The 14,171-nt window shown below is 30.5% G+C and overlaps 1 protein-coding gene across 1 annotated transcript; it reads right to left on the bottom strand.

Annotated features, from left to right (window-relative positions):
• Window positions 1-9,585: 9,585 nt before the first annotated feature.
• On the bottom strand, window positions 9,586-11,481 carry LOC145100926 (large ribosomal subunit protein uL22y-like). Its single transcript, XM_079038068.1, has 7 exons — window positions 11,360-11,481; window positions 11,234-11,270; window positions 10,589-10,629; window positions 10,257-10,487; window positions 10,069-10,171; window positions 9,916-9,983; window positions 9,586-9,822 (listed from the first exon to the last, which is right to left on the bottom strand). The coding sequence occupies exons 1-7, from the start codon at window positions 11,360-11,362 to the stop codon at window positions 9,778-9,780; spliced, it is 528 nt and encodes a 175-aa protein (XP_078894194.1). The 5' UTR covers window positions 11,363-11,481; the 3' UTR covers window positions 9,586-9,777.
• Between the last annotated feature and the right edge of the window lie 2,690 nt (window positions 11,482-14,171).

Genomic DNA, 14,171 nt, shown 5'->3' with positions numbered 1-14,171 from the left:
AAATGACCTTGTTCTTGAGAGGAAATGGAGAAGATGATGTGAGAATAGGGGGAGGGGGGGTCGGCCAAAGTTTAAAGGGGGAGGCGGAGGGGGTGGGGTGAGTAGGGTATGGGAGTATGGGGGTGTAGGGGTTGACATTGTTAAAATATAATTTCTTTAATAAAGGTGTCATCACCATATAAGACAAAAATTGTTTTTTTTTATTTTTATAAAAGAATGGGTTTTTTTTATAAAAGTTGGTGATTTTTATAAAAAAAATATGGTAAAAATGATATATATTTACTTAATTTGAATCATTTAAATTCAAATTATTATAAAAATTATTATCATCAAAAATAATAACACATTACATGAGAGTTAGGATAATTCCTAATTCTTTTCGTTAGCTTTTGGGTGTTTAAGTCGCGTATTTAATCTGTCGGATTTGATGACGAATTCACCAAAAATTTGTATATGTAACCTTTGTTATAAATCGGTTATGTAGTATAATGGGGGAGGGGGAGGGGGAGGGTGGGTAGGGTATGGGAGTATGGGGGTGTAGGGGTTGACATTGTTAAAATATCATTTCTTTAATAAGGTGTCATCACCATATAAGACAAAAATTGTCTCTTTCGTTTTTATAAAAGAATGGGTAATTTTTATAAAAAATTGTGATTTTTTATAAAAAAAAAATATGGTAAAAATGATATATATTACTTAATTTGAATCATTTAAATTCAAATTATTATCATCAAAAATAATAACACATTACATGAGAGTTAGGATAATTCCTAATTCTTTTCGTTAACGTTTGGATGTTTAAGTCGGGTATATAATCTGTCGCATTTGGTGACGAATTCACCAAAAATTTGTATATGTAACATTTGTTATGAATTTTTCATGTAGTATAAAGTTTATTAACTCTGCTACATTGTGTTATAAATATTATTTATACCCAAATAATGTATAATTGAATTATCGAGTTGTTACGTTACTTATCAATAGTACATTAGAAACATTAGGGAATATCACATTTCTCCTAATATTCTAATACGAGTTGAGTTGACCTGGTTGACTTTTGTTGACTTTGTTTGACCAAAATTGATTGTTGTCACACTTTATCATCTTTCATCTCTCTTAGGCATTTCGTCAAACAGTTCCAGGCTAACCCATATCTTATCATTCCTAAAGAGTTGATTCGTTTTTCTCTTAGGCTTGACGTGCTCAAGAAACTAAAACTTCAAATCTTTGTGATTCATACATTTGTGGAACTTGGGACTCGTCTCTTTCATACAGTCATTAATTCCACAATGATTACCTCATAAAGGGTATGATTGGAGTCAAAAACTACTTCCATAAGCAACCATGGTATGCTCACGGACGTCATCAAAATCTTGTAGAAAGTTTAGATGGTCGATCTTTATATTTGAGGAAGTGATGAGAAAAATGAATCAACTCTTTTATTATATTTCATTCAATGAGTCTTATGATGATCAATTGATCCAACAAATACCTAACAAGGTAAGCACGAGCATACATAAAACAAATAATTATGTCAGAAAAAGAACATGTATGGGGTGGGGTGGGTGAGGCTAATAGTTTATTTTTTTATTTTTTTTGAATGGTTTTAATTAAAGAAAAATGTTAAAAAAAACTAAAAAGGGTATAAAAGTCTTTTTATGTGAGTGATGGACTAAGCATGATAGAAATTGAAAACCATAGAGACTATGAAGATTTTTAAAGTTAGGTACTATATCCTGGTTGTAGAAAACCATAGAGACCTTTTATGAAGTTTTATCTTATATTTATCATATTACATATTACATATTTATCATTTATAACTTTTATTTTTATTTTCCATCAAATATATATATATATATATATATATATATATATATATATATATATATATATATATATATATATATATATACTAGGTTATAACCCGTAAACACCACGGATGAGAAAGTTAAAAATAATTTTAATTAAACTATAACTTTTATAACTTAATTATTGAGCATTTATTATAAAAAAGTTTAATAATTAATAAATATATATATTTTTTGTCAGTGATTTCATAATTATGATAATGATTGGTTGATATTACGAAAATATAGTGGTTTGAATATCCGATAGGCAATTTGTATTTATAGATATGTTAGAAAATTGTTTTTTTTTTGTAGAATGCAATATAAACTTAAATAAAACAAAAACAAAAATTTATATAAATAATAAAGTTGTAAAAGTTTTATAAATCTCTAAAATTGAGTGTTTATTTATTTTTAGTTAAAATGATCAATTTGTTTTTATTTATGTTTTTGTTTTTTTGTTTTAGTTTTTTTTTTTTTTTTTTTTTTGTGAATTATGTCATTTTTATCATTTTATTGTATTTCTTAATTCGGCAAACTTAAAATGAAAAAAAATAATGATATGAAACATTTAAAATTTACAGTTTGATTTATTTAGTCAAAATAACTATTTTAGCCTCTTTGTCCAGTTTGGTCATATTATTTGTCCGTTCTTAAGTTTTTTCATTCTTAGAATTTATATCACTTCAACAAAAATAGTAGGTATAATTTTATCCCTCAAAATTTTTATTTTGAACATTTTTTTTCAATTTCATCAATTTTACTAATTTATTGTAGGCCATTTTTTTGTCATTTTGAATATTTTTGTAAATTTGACATTTTATTGTTTTTTTTCTTTTTTGTTCACATACACACACATCAATACATACACACATAAAAAGTATGTTACTTGAATTTTATTTAAATGGGGCAAATTTGGCAATTTCTCATAACAATGACATTTTGAACAGAAAAACAAATTAAACTGTATTTTTTTGTGGTTTTTAAAGAAAACATTTTTATTAGTTTTTTATTCCCTTTTTTTAACCTGCACTCATAGCAATAATACCAATAAACCTTTTTTTTTCTTTTTTGTTTTTAGCTGTACACATATCATGTAACCGAATTGTACACCCGGCCTTGTGTAAAACCTGGAAAAAAAATAATTTTTTAGATATTTTAGGTTAATTAAAAAAATGCAAAAATAATTAATATAAACATGATGATCATTAGCAGCCACCTGAAGGCTAATAACTCAAAGCAGGTTTTGGCCCTTTTGGTTATGATAAAGAATGAGAGGATAGACATTGTTGACAAATGCATCTTTTAAAAAGCAAAATGTGAGCATCAATGTGGAACAATCTTCCTCGTTAGGTAGATGTATATGGGTAATATGTTAAATTCATCTATACCCCAAGAACATAATGTTCCTATGTTTTGTAGGTTTTATCAAGTTGCTTATAGCATTTTAAATTAATTTATAAAAATACCCAAAATCTCTATTCTAATAAAAGAATAGTTTTAATATCCTTTTGACATGTGTCATCATATTAGGTCTCCTAATTAATACACATTTTATTCTTTTTTTTTTTTGCCATGTGTCATCCTATTAAACATCTTAATTAATGCATGCCACTTGTCAACCTATTAATTCTCTATTTCAAATTTTAAAATTTTCACTTTAATTACAATAAATTAATAACAATGCAATAAAAATTAAAATAAAATTAATACAAATTATAAAGTGATATAATTTCAAATATTTATTTAAATTAACGATTATAATTGATTAATAATTTTGTATTCTAAGTATTAAAGTTTAATTAATTTTGTAGCCGTGGTTTCACGGGTTATAAATCTTTATTCTAATAAAAGAATAGTTTTAATATCCTTTTGACATGTGTTATCATATTAGGCCTCCTAATTAATACACATTTTATTCTTTTTTTGTCATGTGTCATCCTATTAAACATCTTAATTAATGCATGTCACTTGTCAACCTATTAATTCTTTATTTCAAATTTTAAAATTTTATTTTAATTACAATAAATTAATAACAATGCAATAAAAATTAAAATAAAATTAATACAAATTATAAGATGATATAATTTCAAATATTTATTTAAATTAACGATTATAATTGATTAATAATTTTGTATGCTAAGTATTAAAGTTTAATTAATTTTGTAGCCGTGGTTTCACGGGTTATAAACTAGTAATCTTATATAACTGAACTTATTGCCATATGTTCACATGAAACACTTTAAAAATATTATATTTATAACATAAAAGTAAGAAATCAAGATTTATAATAGAAACGTGTAAGAAAATAGGGACATAAGGAGTGGATTAGTGAATTCAAATTTTTGCAGCAATCCAAATCTTGTAAATGTGTACCAAATATTGTGCAGAAGATGATGAAAGAAGGATAATGAAATTGACTGAGTCTACCACATTTATAATTTAAGAAAAGTCAAAATGACCTATCATTATGTAGAATTTGGAAACAATTTCTTTTTGTAGAGAAATCAACCCATCATTTAATAAACAAATTGCAAACCAAGGGCAAAATGGTCCGACATTATGTAGAAGCTACAAATCGAGCACCTTTTGGGGGGAAACCTTAGGACATATGCTAGTATAATGTTATTACAAAGATTAAGAGGGTAGACAGTGTAAACACATGTATCATTCAATAAACCAAATACAAACATTAATCCAGAACATTCTTCCTAATCAAATTATCTATCAAATGTTTGAACAATTGAACTAAGATTTTCAAAAAAAAAAAAAAAAAAAAAAAAAAAAAAAAAAAAAAAAAAACAACTAAAAAATAAAAATATTATCATCGTCTTAATTTTAAATCTATATTTTTTCTCATTTTGAAAAAAAAAATCCTTAAGTTATCAAACGAATCTTACATGCGTTGAAAGGCGTGTTAGTGCATATATGCATGTGTGTAGTGATATTTTTTTCACATTAGCCCTTACCTCAATAAAAATGTAATATTTTTATCTTTTGTTCATTGCTAACTATATATGTTTTATATACAAAGTCTCAAAATTTTGTATTCTGTATACTGTGTAAAATTGGTTGTCATCAAAAAAAAATTATAACCTACATATTAAATATTCGAGAGGCATTAATATAACTCATAGGTGGGTATTTATACCTTAATTATTATGCATCGACTCTAATGTCTAAGCGGAAAAAGTACATGCCTATGTTATCGTGTGTGTAGAGGGTTGAATCCATTGAATCTCATATAACAATGTGCTCCTAGGACTACAGGCTACAACAGACACCAAGTAAGCTGTTATTGATGTCAATTGTTGTTCTCTAATTGTTTCCAACATTGTCGAATCATAGAGTATGGTATTTATCTGTATCAGATAACTTAAAATCTTTACTTTTAAGTGAAGTATCTTGATTTCTGACCTTTATTAACACATCGAAGAACTTCAAATACTACTTTTCTCAAATAATTGTCAATGTTCTCCTTGTCTTTAGATGACTCATGGTCTTCCTCGCTGTCTATGTCTGAATCGATCACACATTTCTTCTTCAAATCATCAAATTGCTGAACTTCTTTACATACAAACTCTTCATTGATTTCGATTTTGGATAAGTTATTGGAATCGGGGCCACCAATGTAGAGTCGCTCAAACCCTAATTTTTCTATGCTATGAACTCTGATAACAGATTTAGCAAGAAAAGAGTATAATCAGATAACTCAAATAATTAAAAATTATAACTTAAAACTTAGAACTAAGAAATTATTCTAACTTCCAGTAACATAATAGAAATTAGAGCTCATAATTATACAAACTTTACTAACATATATTATAACGCTCTTGTATGTGCGTAACATACAAAAAGAATCAGATTTCATGATTTGAAATTACATACTAATATAAAATTATGAAATTATACATTAATCTAAAATTAGAACTTGAAATCAGTTAGAAAGACCACTAGAGGTAGGGTCGGCATACACTGGACTAAGCAGAGCAAGAGACTTTGCTTCATGAATCGGGATTGATACGAACATCAAAGAGCGGAGAGGCAACCATCAGAGTCCTCTTCAATTTATCCAATTTGCAGCCAAACCCAATTGAATAAGCCCTAAAAATCCGTATATGGAGATATATGCGAATAGCGAGATTTTGGGAATTGACTTCCATATTTGATAATTTGGAGCAGAAAATTAAGGATTTCAAAATTTTGATAGCAAATTTCACGATATATGATTTGAAGATTGCTTTTCAATTAATTAAGGAGATCTATGCTGAGCGGGAAAAATATAATATTGGGTAAACAAAAAAAATGACACGTGGCAAAATAGGATGTAAAAAAAATGACATGTGGCAGTATAAAGAGGTTTTTATTAAGAACTAGTTGTGAGACCCGTATAATATACGGGTTGATTAAAACAAAATGTTAAGTACGAACGATTAAATAAAAATTTTATTTGAATTTGAAATTGAAATAAGTGAAATATACGAAAAAAAAATATGCAAATAATAAATTAATTAAAATTATGAGTTTAGTGTGTACTAAACGGGTTAATTATAACAAAATATTAAACATAAAAGTTTTAACTATAAATTTATTTGGAATTGAATTTGAAATTTAAAATTTGATAGTCATTATGGTAGGTTTACTTTATGAAAAGTAAATCAATGATATATTGAAAATGAAAATTAAAGTAATGACAAGTGGAAAATAAATATATTTCAAATTATGACAAAATGACATGTGGCTAATCTTATGAGAGAAGGACATGTGGCAAAGACATTTTCATTTATTAGAGTAGATAGAGAATATATATATATATATATATATATATATATATATATATATATATATATATATATATATATATATGTATAATTACTTTATTATAAATGTATTACTAATGTTCAGAGTAAATTACACCAACCGTCCATCTAAGTGTCAAAAGACACGTTCAGTCCCTATTTTCAAATATTAATTCGAACAGTCACTCATTAGTTTAAAATTTGCACGTTTTATCCCTCTAAACATAAAAAAGATCATTTTGCACTTATTTATTTATTTTTTGTTTATTGTTATTTATTAATTATTGATTGATTGTTTATTATCAAAAATAATTAGTATTGCCTTTTAAAAAAGAAATGGGGCTAAGCATGTTGATAACTCGTATCCCCTACTTTCTTCTTCGGTACATCTTCTATCCACCATCACCATCCCATCGGTGACCCCCTACGACATCTCCAACCGACTCCAATACTTTGATATTGAGCCAACCCAACCAAAACCACCATCGATCACCTCCCAAAAAACCATTTTCTCTCTATTTTTTTTCATCTCATAACCCTAGCAGTCGCTACCCACCGCCAGAGCACATTTCGTCGGGATTCTAGCCGGGGGCGTTGCAGATCCAGAAAGCGGCAAGGTATAGTACCTACGGGTGGAGGGGTGAGCACTGGAACAGGGTATCTGCTTTCGGGACCAAAACCGCCTCGAAACCGCCGGTTCCATAAGCAAAACTACTTTAAGTGGTTCCGGTTCCTAAAGTTTTGGAATCGCCCTATGCGGTTCTAGTTCTGGTTCTCATTTTTCTGGAACCGCTACCCGCTGGGTACCCACCGGAACCGGTAAAATCTTCGATTTTTCGGTTTTGTTACGGTTCATGCTTGATGCTATGGACAGTGAACTGAAAAACCGAAATTTTATATTCTATTTTTCAAAATATTGTTTATGTTTACTCATTTAAGTTAATATCAAATTATTTCTTAAAAATTTTTAGTTACAATTAATAATCATCATATTATTTACATTTTCCATTTTAAACCAATAATTGTTATCGTTAACATTTGTTATAATTATATATATGTTGATATAGATTAAAATTGTCATTTACATTTCATCACAATTGCACATAAATAACTAAATATTTGACTATCTTTTATCTATTAATTAAAAAAAATACATTTTTTTACTAGTAGATATTATTTTCCATACTCCATAAATATTTAATAAATCATCTTAATTTCATTATTAATAGAAGCAACGTTATAATTAGAAAAATTATATGGATTATTCATTTTCATTCATTCTTTTTTAGGAAACTTGTTATGGGGTTCACATATTTTTATTATAATAAGACGATATTGCTCCCTCGCGGCTTTGAACAAATCGAAATCATTCGCACCATTTTGCTTTTGCGAAGAAAGTCTGTCGAAGATTGCATTGAACTTGGTGCACCTACGACTTATTGGAGTTCACTTGCTACTAAGCATATCGATATTGCGATATGGAGGTTTCTTCATAAGCGTGCGGAATTTTCTGAGCACGGTTTCCCAAAAACTAACTCTTATATCGTTTCCTATAGTTCGGTTTTTTGAAGTCACGTACCACGACACTTACAACGCATACTCCTCTTCCGGTTCCACCACAGTGGAGCTTCTTCTTCACTTTCTGCGATCGCTTTTTCTTTCTTTTTTCATTTCCCTCTAACTTTCTGACTACCTCCCATTTGCATTTCGGAAACCGTATCTTACTTTTGTTGTGTAGGTGGTGATTGTGTGGTTTTTGGTGGCATGGAAGCAAATATATTGAGAAGATTTGTGTTTTGATACATATAGGGCGATGTAGGAAATTACATTTGGGGTGAGGCGGGATTAAAAGTATTTCCTTGAAATGATATTTGTGGTGAGTTTTGAGTATTGAAGAGGTTCATATAGCTTTCATATGCCGTAAAACCCGTCGGCACGGATGTGTTTTGGTTTAGTGGAGGGGTTTTTGCTTCGTAGCTTGGTTAAAAGAAAATGTGGTTGATTTTTATGTAAATAGAATGAGAAATAGAATGGTGTATTAATTTTGTATGTATATGTGGGTATTTATATGTGGAAAAAAAAACCTTTTGACCATTCACAAACGATCATTTTTTACCCGAAACATTTGAAAACATGCGTTGCCAGCCTTACCATAGCCACGGAAGAACCCTTAACATGGAGTTTGGACGGTATTCGAGGTGTTATAACGTCGTTGAGGCTGTGCCACATCGACAAAAAATTATTTCAAGAAGCATTCAAATTCACCATGTTGTTCTTAAAAGTAGAGTAAACAGTGACTCATATATGATAAATTTACCATATTTTTTTTAATTAAATGTCACATAAGCGTTGCGTTGTCATTAATGATTAGCTAGAAGTGCACTCGCCCATAGGCTACACCAGAAAGACTAGCCCACTAAGGCCCACCGTTTTTGCTTGGGCTGCCAAAAATGCCAGGATTTTAGGGGCTTTCATTATAGTTCATGGTTTTTTAAGTGATAGCAAAATATTTCATGGTTTTTTAGTATCGAGTTAGAAACATTAAAATGGTTGAGAGCTTGACATTAACCCTATAATTTTAATTAACATTTCGTGTTATTTCAATTTTCAAGTGACCGTTAGGAGACAAAAAAGGAAATGAGAAAAAAATGGAGATAAATAAATTCATGCTTACAAATTAAACAAATAACTTTCAATTTGTTCATTACAACCTGAACTTTTCCTGTTTAATTTGTGCTGCATAATGTAAAGTTCCATTATATAGGTTTTAATTTTTTACTCAAACATGTTTATTAAATGTTAAGTTGATTTCACGATTGGAAATTGTATCAATTTTTTACACCTCTAGGTGTAGTTGAATTCATCCTAAACAGGCTCTGACAAATCACGTCAACATTTATATAACCAGCAACGACACAAATATCTGTTAAAAGCAGGAATTGAAAACAACAAAATAGGTTTTAATATTACCAAAACAGCATCCTCATGCAACACTAGATTAAAAGAAATACAAAACTTAATCCAGATTTCAATTTCTACCATAAAAAAAAATCCAATATCCTGGTACAAAATCAAAATATGTAGTAGAACAATTTCAGTCTTACAAAAACCAAAAGCACTTGATAACATAATCAAGGTTTCTTCGACTTGCCACTGGTTGCCAATTGAGATTCAGCCTGCAAATATAACAAACTACAAATTAGCATATACTACCTTATTTACCAAAAGGATTTATAAAAACTCCATGTAGATTAAAATTTAAACATTACCTCCTTTTTCACGGGTTCTTCCTTCTCAGATAAAGTCAATTCAATATGGCAGGGTGAAGACATATAAGCTACAAACATAAAAAAAAAAAAAAAAAAATACCCCCAATCAATTTGAGTTTTTATTTAAAAAAAAAAAAAAAAAAAAAAACTTACGGTTGATTCTCCCATGGGCACGGTAAGTCCTCCTTCTTTGTTTTTGTGCTTGGTTGACTTGAATATGGGAAATGAAAAGGGCATCCACATCTAACCCTTTCACCTAAAAGGTCAAGGTTTTGTTATTTTTATTTTTTAAAGAAATGACTTAATGAAATAATAAAAAAGGAAGCAGCTACATTACATACCTCAGCATTGCTTTCAGCATTCTTAAGCAAATCCAAAATGAACTTTGCTGACTTGGCGGGCCACCTTCCTTGACCATTGGAATGTCTGTTTTTTGCCTGAGCAGTACGACCAACACCCCTACAAAATCGGGTGAAGGGAATAGCCTGTTTATGGATCAGAACATCTTCCAAATACCTCTTAGCCTTTATTAAAGGCATTTTCCTCAATGCATGTGCTGTTTCTCTGGTATTCTGGGAAATCAAATAATAACATTACATGAGATTGTGAAAATGAAGATTTAAGAGATTTGAAAAGAAACATATGTATCATCCATGACAATAGAATAAGGTACCTTGAAGTGACATCTGAGGTCTGAACCCCTAGCCTTGCAGGCTGCAATATAGGTAGCAACATTCATGTAAGAAAAAAATATCAAAGGGATTGTTCTTCAATGACATCCCAAAATGTGGACTTTTTGTGTTACATTATATTTCATTATTACAACTTATAATAACGCTTTTCAAATCAGATAACTCTTGCTACAATACAGGGATTTTACAAGGCATTCATTTTAACTGCGATTCTTTAAAGACAATACACTTTTATGTATTACCCAATACCCTCAAATGATAGTTCTATACTTCTAAAGAAGCTAAGTCGTCTTTTCAGATTTTAAAGTTTACATTAAAAAAAAAAAAAAAAAAAAGTGTTTTGCATACATGCGATGTTGCTAATATGGGTATGTCGTATTTTAGCTAAAAGGTACAATTAACATCAACGATAGGTTGTTCGTTAGCTATATTATCCCAAATTCAGATCGCATCGGTGTATCAATGATGCATTAGGCAATAACTAAACGTCAAAGTACAGCAGATTATCTCTGTTTTCCAACAGCAGTACCATAGCCTAAACATGAGTTTCGTTGAGAGATGCAAACAGGAAACGTGTACCTATAAACATAGAATTACTAAATGGCTATCGAGATTCAGATACTTACATTTGGTGGGGTTATCAGGCTCCTTTGAGTATTTGACCTGCAAAATTAACAACGAAGGTGTTTCAGAACCTCATACGATTTTCCGACTAATAGATAGCATGAAATGCACAGAGAGAAAGGAGGTACCATGGCTGCTTCTACTCCTCCTGCGGTGACGGGAACGGGTTTTCGGTTTGAGTGTTTCCGGCGCAGCTCGTGTACCCGCGTTTATATATATGGAACAAAAAGAAAACCTAGGGCGTAATAAAGTGAGCTGTAATGGGCTCTTTCTTGGGCCTCATTAAAAGAGGAAATATTATGATCCATATCATATGTTTTCGATTAGTTTTTGTTAAGGTTAGCAAAGTGAAATGTTAAAAAAGAGAAATTATTGGTGTTCGGTTTGTAAAATATTTAATAAAGTGATAAAGAAAATTATTTATTAAACTCTAGTTAAAACTTATGTTTTATGGAAATTTACATTTATGTATATAGCAAAAAAATAGTTTTACAAAACAAATATATATAATTACACTTGATAAAAAACACTTAATACATATTTTATTTTTGGAGAGAGTAGATGGTCACTCAGTTAAGAGTTGTGCAATTTAAATAATTAAAAAATAAATTGATAATATATGTATCTCTTATTGTGTGTGTATATGTGGGCGTGTGAGTGTGTGTATGTGTGATATAGGTGTAGGTGTAGGGTAGGGTGCACTTAGAAGTGGGTGTGTGTTCGAGTTAAGTGAGAGTAAGTTTAGGTTGGTTGGTAGGTTTGGGTTTGGATAGGTGGTGAGTGGGGGTTTGGTTTAGGTAGGGTGTGGTAGGAGTAGGTATGGTCACGTGAGCATAAACATACAGATGGTCTAGGTTTGGGTGGGTGTGTATGTGTGTATGGGATGTGTTATATAAGTGGTGGTGGGGTAAGTGAAAATGGTTCTAATTCATGAAATTACATTTTGCACGTTGTTAAGTCATTAGTGGAGCGTGTGTGGTTAACCGGCACACTAATTTGGGACTGACAGTGTGTGGCAAATGGTAGTTTGATGTTAATCATAAATCAATGGAGCGTGTGTCGTTAACCGGCACATTGATTAAGTTATTTGTAACATTAGGTGTACCAAGCTAATTTGCATGATTATTCACACCTTGTTTGTGATCCCCGGCATCCCAGTCACAAACTTGAAGGGCACAATCGAGATTTAAACATGTCATTGAAAAGTTCAATGAATCTCAAAGGATCTAGTAATTTCAATTCACTTAAAACCTAAAATTATTTTTCGTTTTTCGTGATGGAAATTGGTAAATCGTCATTTACCTACCTTCAAATAGTTTATAATCGGATTACGACATCCCTCTTCCGAATTGTGAAATATTGTGTTGGGTCCTAGCCTTGATATTTCATTTGGGTGTTATATTAAGGACTAAATCAACTAACTTGAATTTCTCCCTTGTAGATGTCTGCCTCAAACAACTATGGTCTTCCCAAATCTTCTAGAACAAGCTTTCATTCCGAAGATGATGTTCCACGATTGGATCGTGGAAGTGAAAATCATACTTCACTTCCTCCACCTCCTCCAATTATGCTCCCTGACCCACAAGCTCGAATACTTGAAAAGTTCAGGATCACTCAATCCCTATTGAATAGTAAACACAAAGATGGAAGGCATGTATGTACTCATGTCTTGGACATGAAGCTGCATATTGATAGGTTGAGGATGTTGGGTGTCGTCTTCCCAAGGTAGTTGGCTATTGATTGGGTTCTTCAGTCACTTCCTGAGTCATAGAGTGAGTTTGTTAAAGACTACTATGTGACAGATCACGACATGACCCTAATTGATCTCACCTATTTGCTAATTGTTGATGAATCAAAAATTATTTGGTGTAATGGTCAAGCAAATCTAACTGGAAGATCAACATCCCAAGTTGACATGGACATCCCAAAAGAGATTCCCTCTCCTAAAGGAAAGGAATTGGCCATGGTCAAAAGTTTTGATCATAAGAGAAAGGCCAATTCTGAGACCATTGCATGTGAGCCTATGTGTTTCTACTGCCAAGGAAATGGACATTGGAAGCGAAGCTGCCCTGACTACCTGAGAAGTTTAATCAGATTGTATGGTTATGCTCCAGTTAAGTCTACTGTCTAACTCTATTAAGTTCCTAATTATTGATTCTTAATACATAATGTGACAAGGTTGCATTTTGATGTTTTGTAGGATCAAGTAAAGGGAAGGAAGCTTAAAAAGTAAGAGTATGTTGAATCTGACCACGAAGATGGATTTCGATCGCATAGTTCGAAGATCGGATTTTGAGATGCTGCTTAGGAGTTATGATAGATTGCTTAGAAACTTGTAATAACATAGTTTTCATTTGAAGTTGCATTGTAAGTAAAAGTTTTTTTCCGCATTTTATAAAGATATAAAAAAATTGTTTTGCTTTATTTTATTATATCTCCTTGCAATGGCATTTTTGAAAATTAGTGTTTGTATGTTTCTAATGTTAGCAATATGGATTTGATTATTTCGATTGTGGTAGTGTCAAAATTTACCAAAATAAGGAAAGACTCTCATCACCCAAGTTTCAATTGGACAGAAACTCATAATCATGCAAGTTGTATTGTATGATGAATGAGAATTTTCATCTTTGAAAAATTAAGACTAATTCCTTGATCACATGTATATGTGAGTCAAGTGAATGACTAAAGGATCGAGTACACATTCTTGTGAACTGGTTAAGTCCACCACAAAAAAAACTGAAAAGACTATTCGTCATGATTTACTAAAGTTTAGTAAATATGGTTATGCTTACAAGTTTAAGCATAATTCTGAAACATTGGAAAAGTTTCAATGTATAGCAGAAGGAATGAGTGGAATCAAATTAGGCAAAAGGATAAAAGCTTCTCCAATATGAAAAGATGGGAGAATACTTTAGTATCATGTTTTATAATCATCTTAAT

This window comes from Lactuca serriola, chromosome 4 (genome assembly GCF_051521515.1).
Source record: "Lactuca serriola cultivar US96UC23 chromosome 4, Lser_US96UC23_V15, whole genome shotgun sequence".
In the NCBI taxonomy this organism is placed as follows: domain Eukaryota; kingdom Viridiplantae; phylum Streptophyta; class Magnoliopsida; order Asterales; family Asteraceae; genus Lactuca; species Lactuca serriola.
Note: the sequence above shows the minus strand (reverse complement) of the source record. Positions and strands in the feature narration are given on the sequence as shown.

Bases quoted from the DNA above. Each gene is read 5' to 3' on its own strand.
- LOC145100926 (XM_079038068.1), bottom strand. The intron at 10,630-11,233 runs GTAAGTATCTGA...CCTATATTGCAG, and splicing joins GCCTGATAACCCCACCAAAT to CCTGCAAGGCTAGGGGTTCA. The intron at 9,823-9,915 runs GTAATGTTTAAA...TTATATTTGCAG, and splicing joins AAGAACCCGTGAAAAAGGAG to GCTGAATCTCAATTGGCAAC.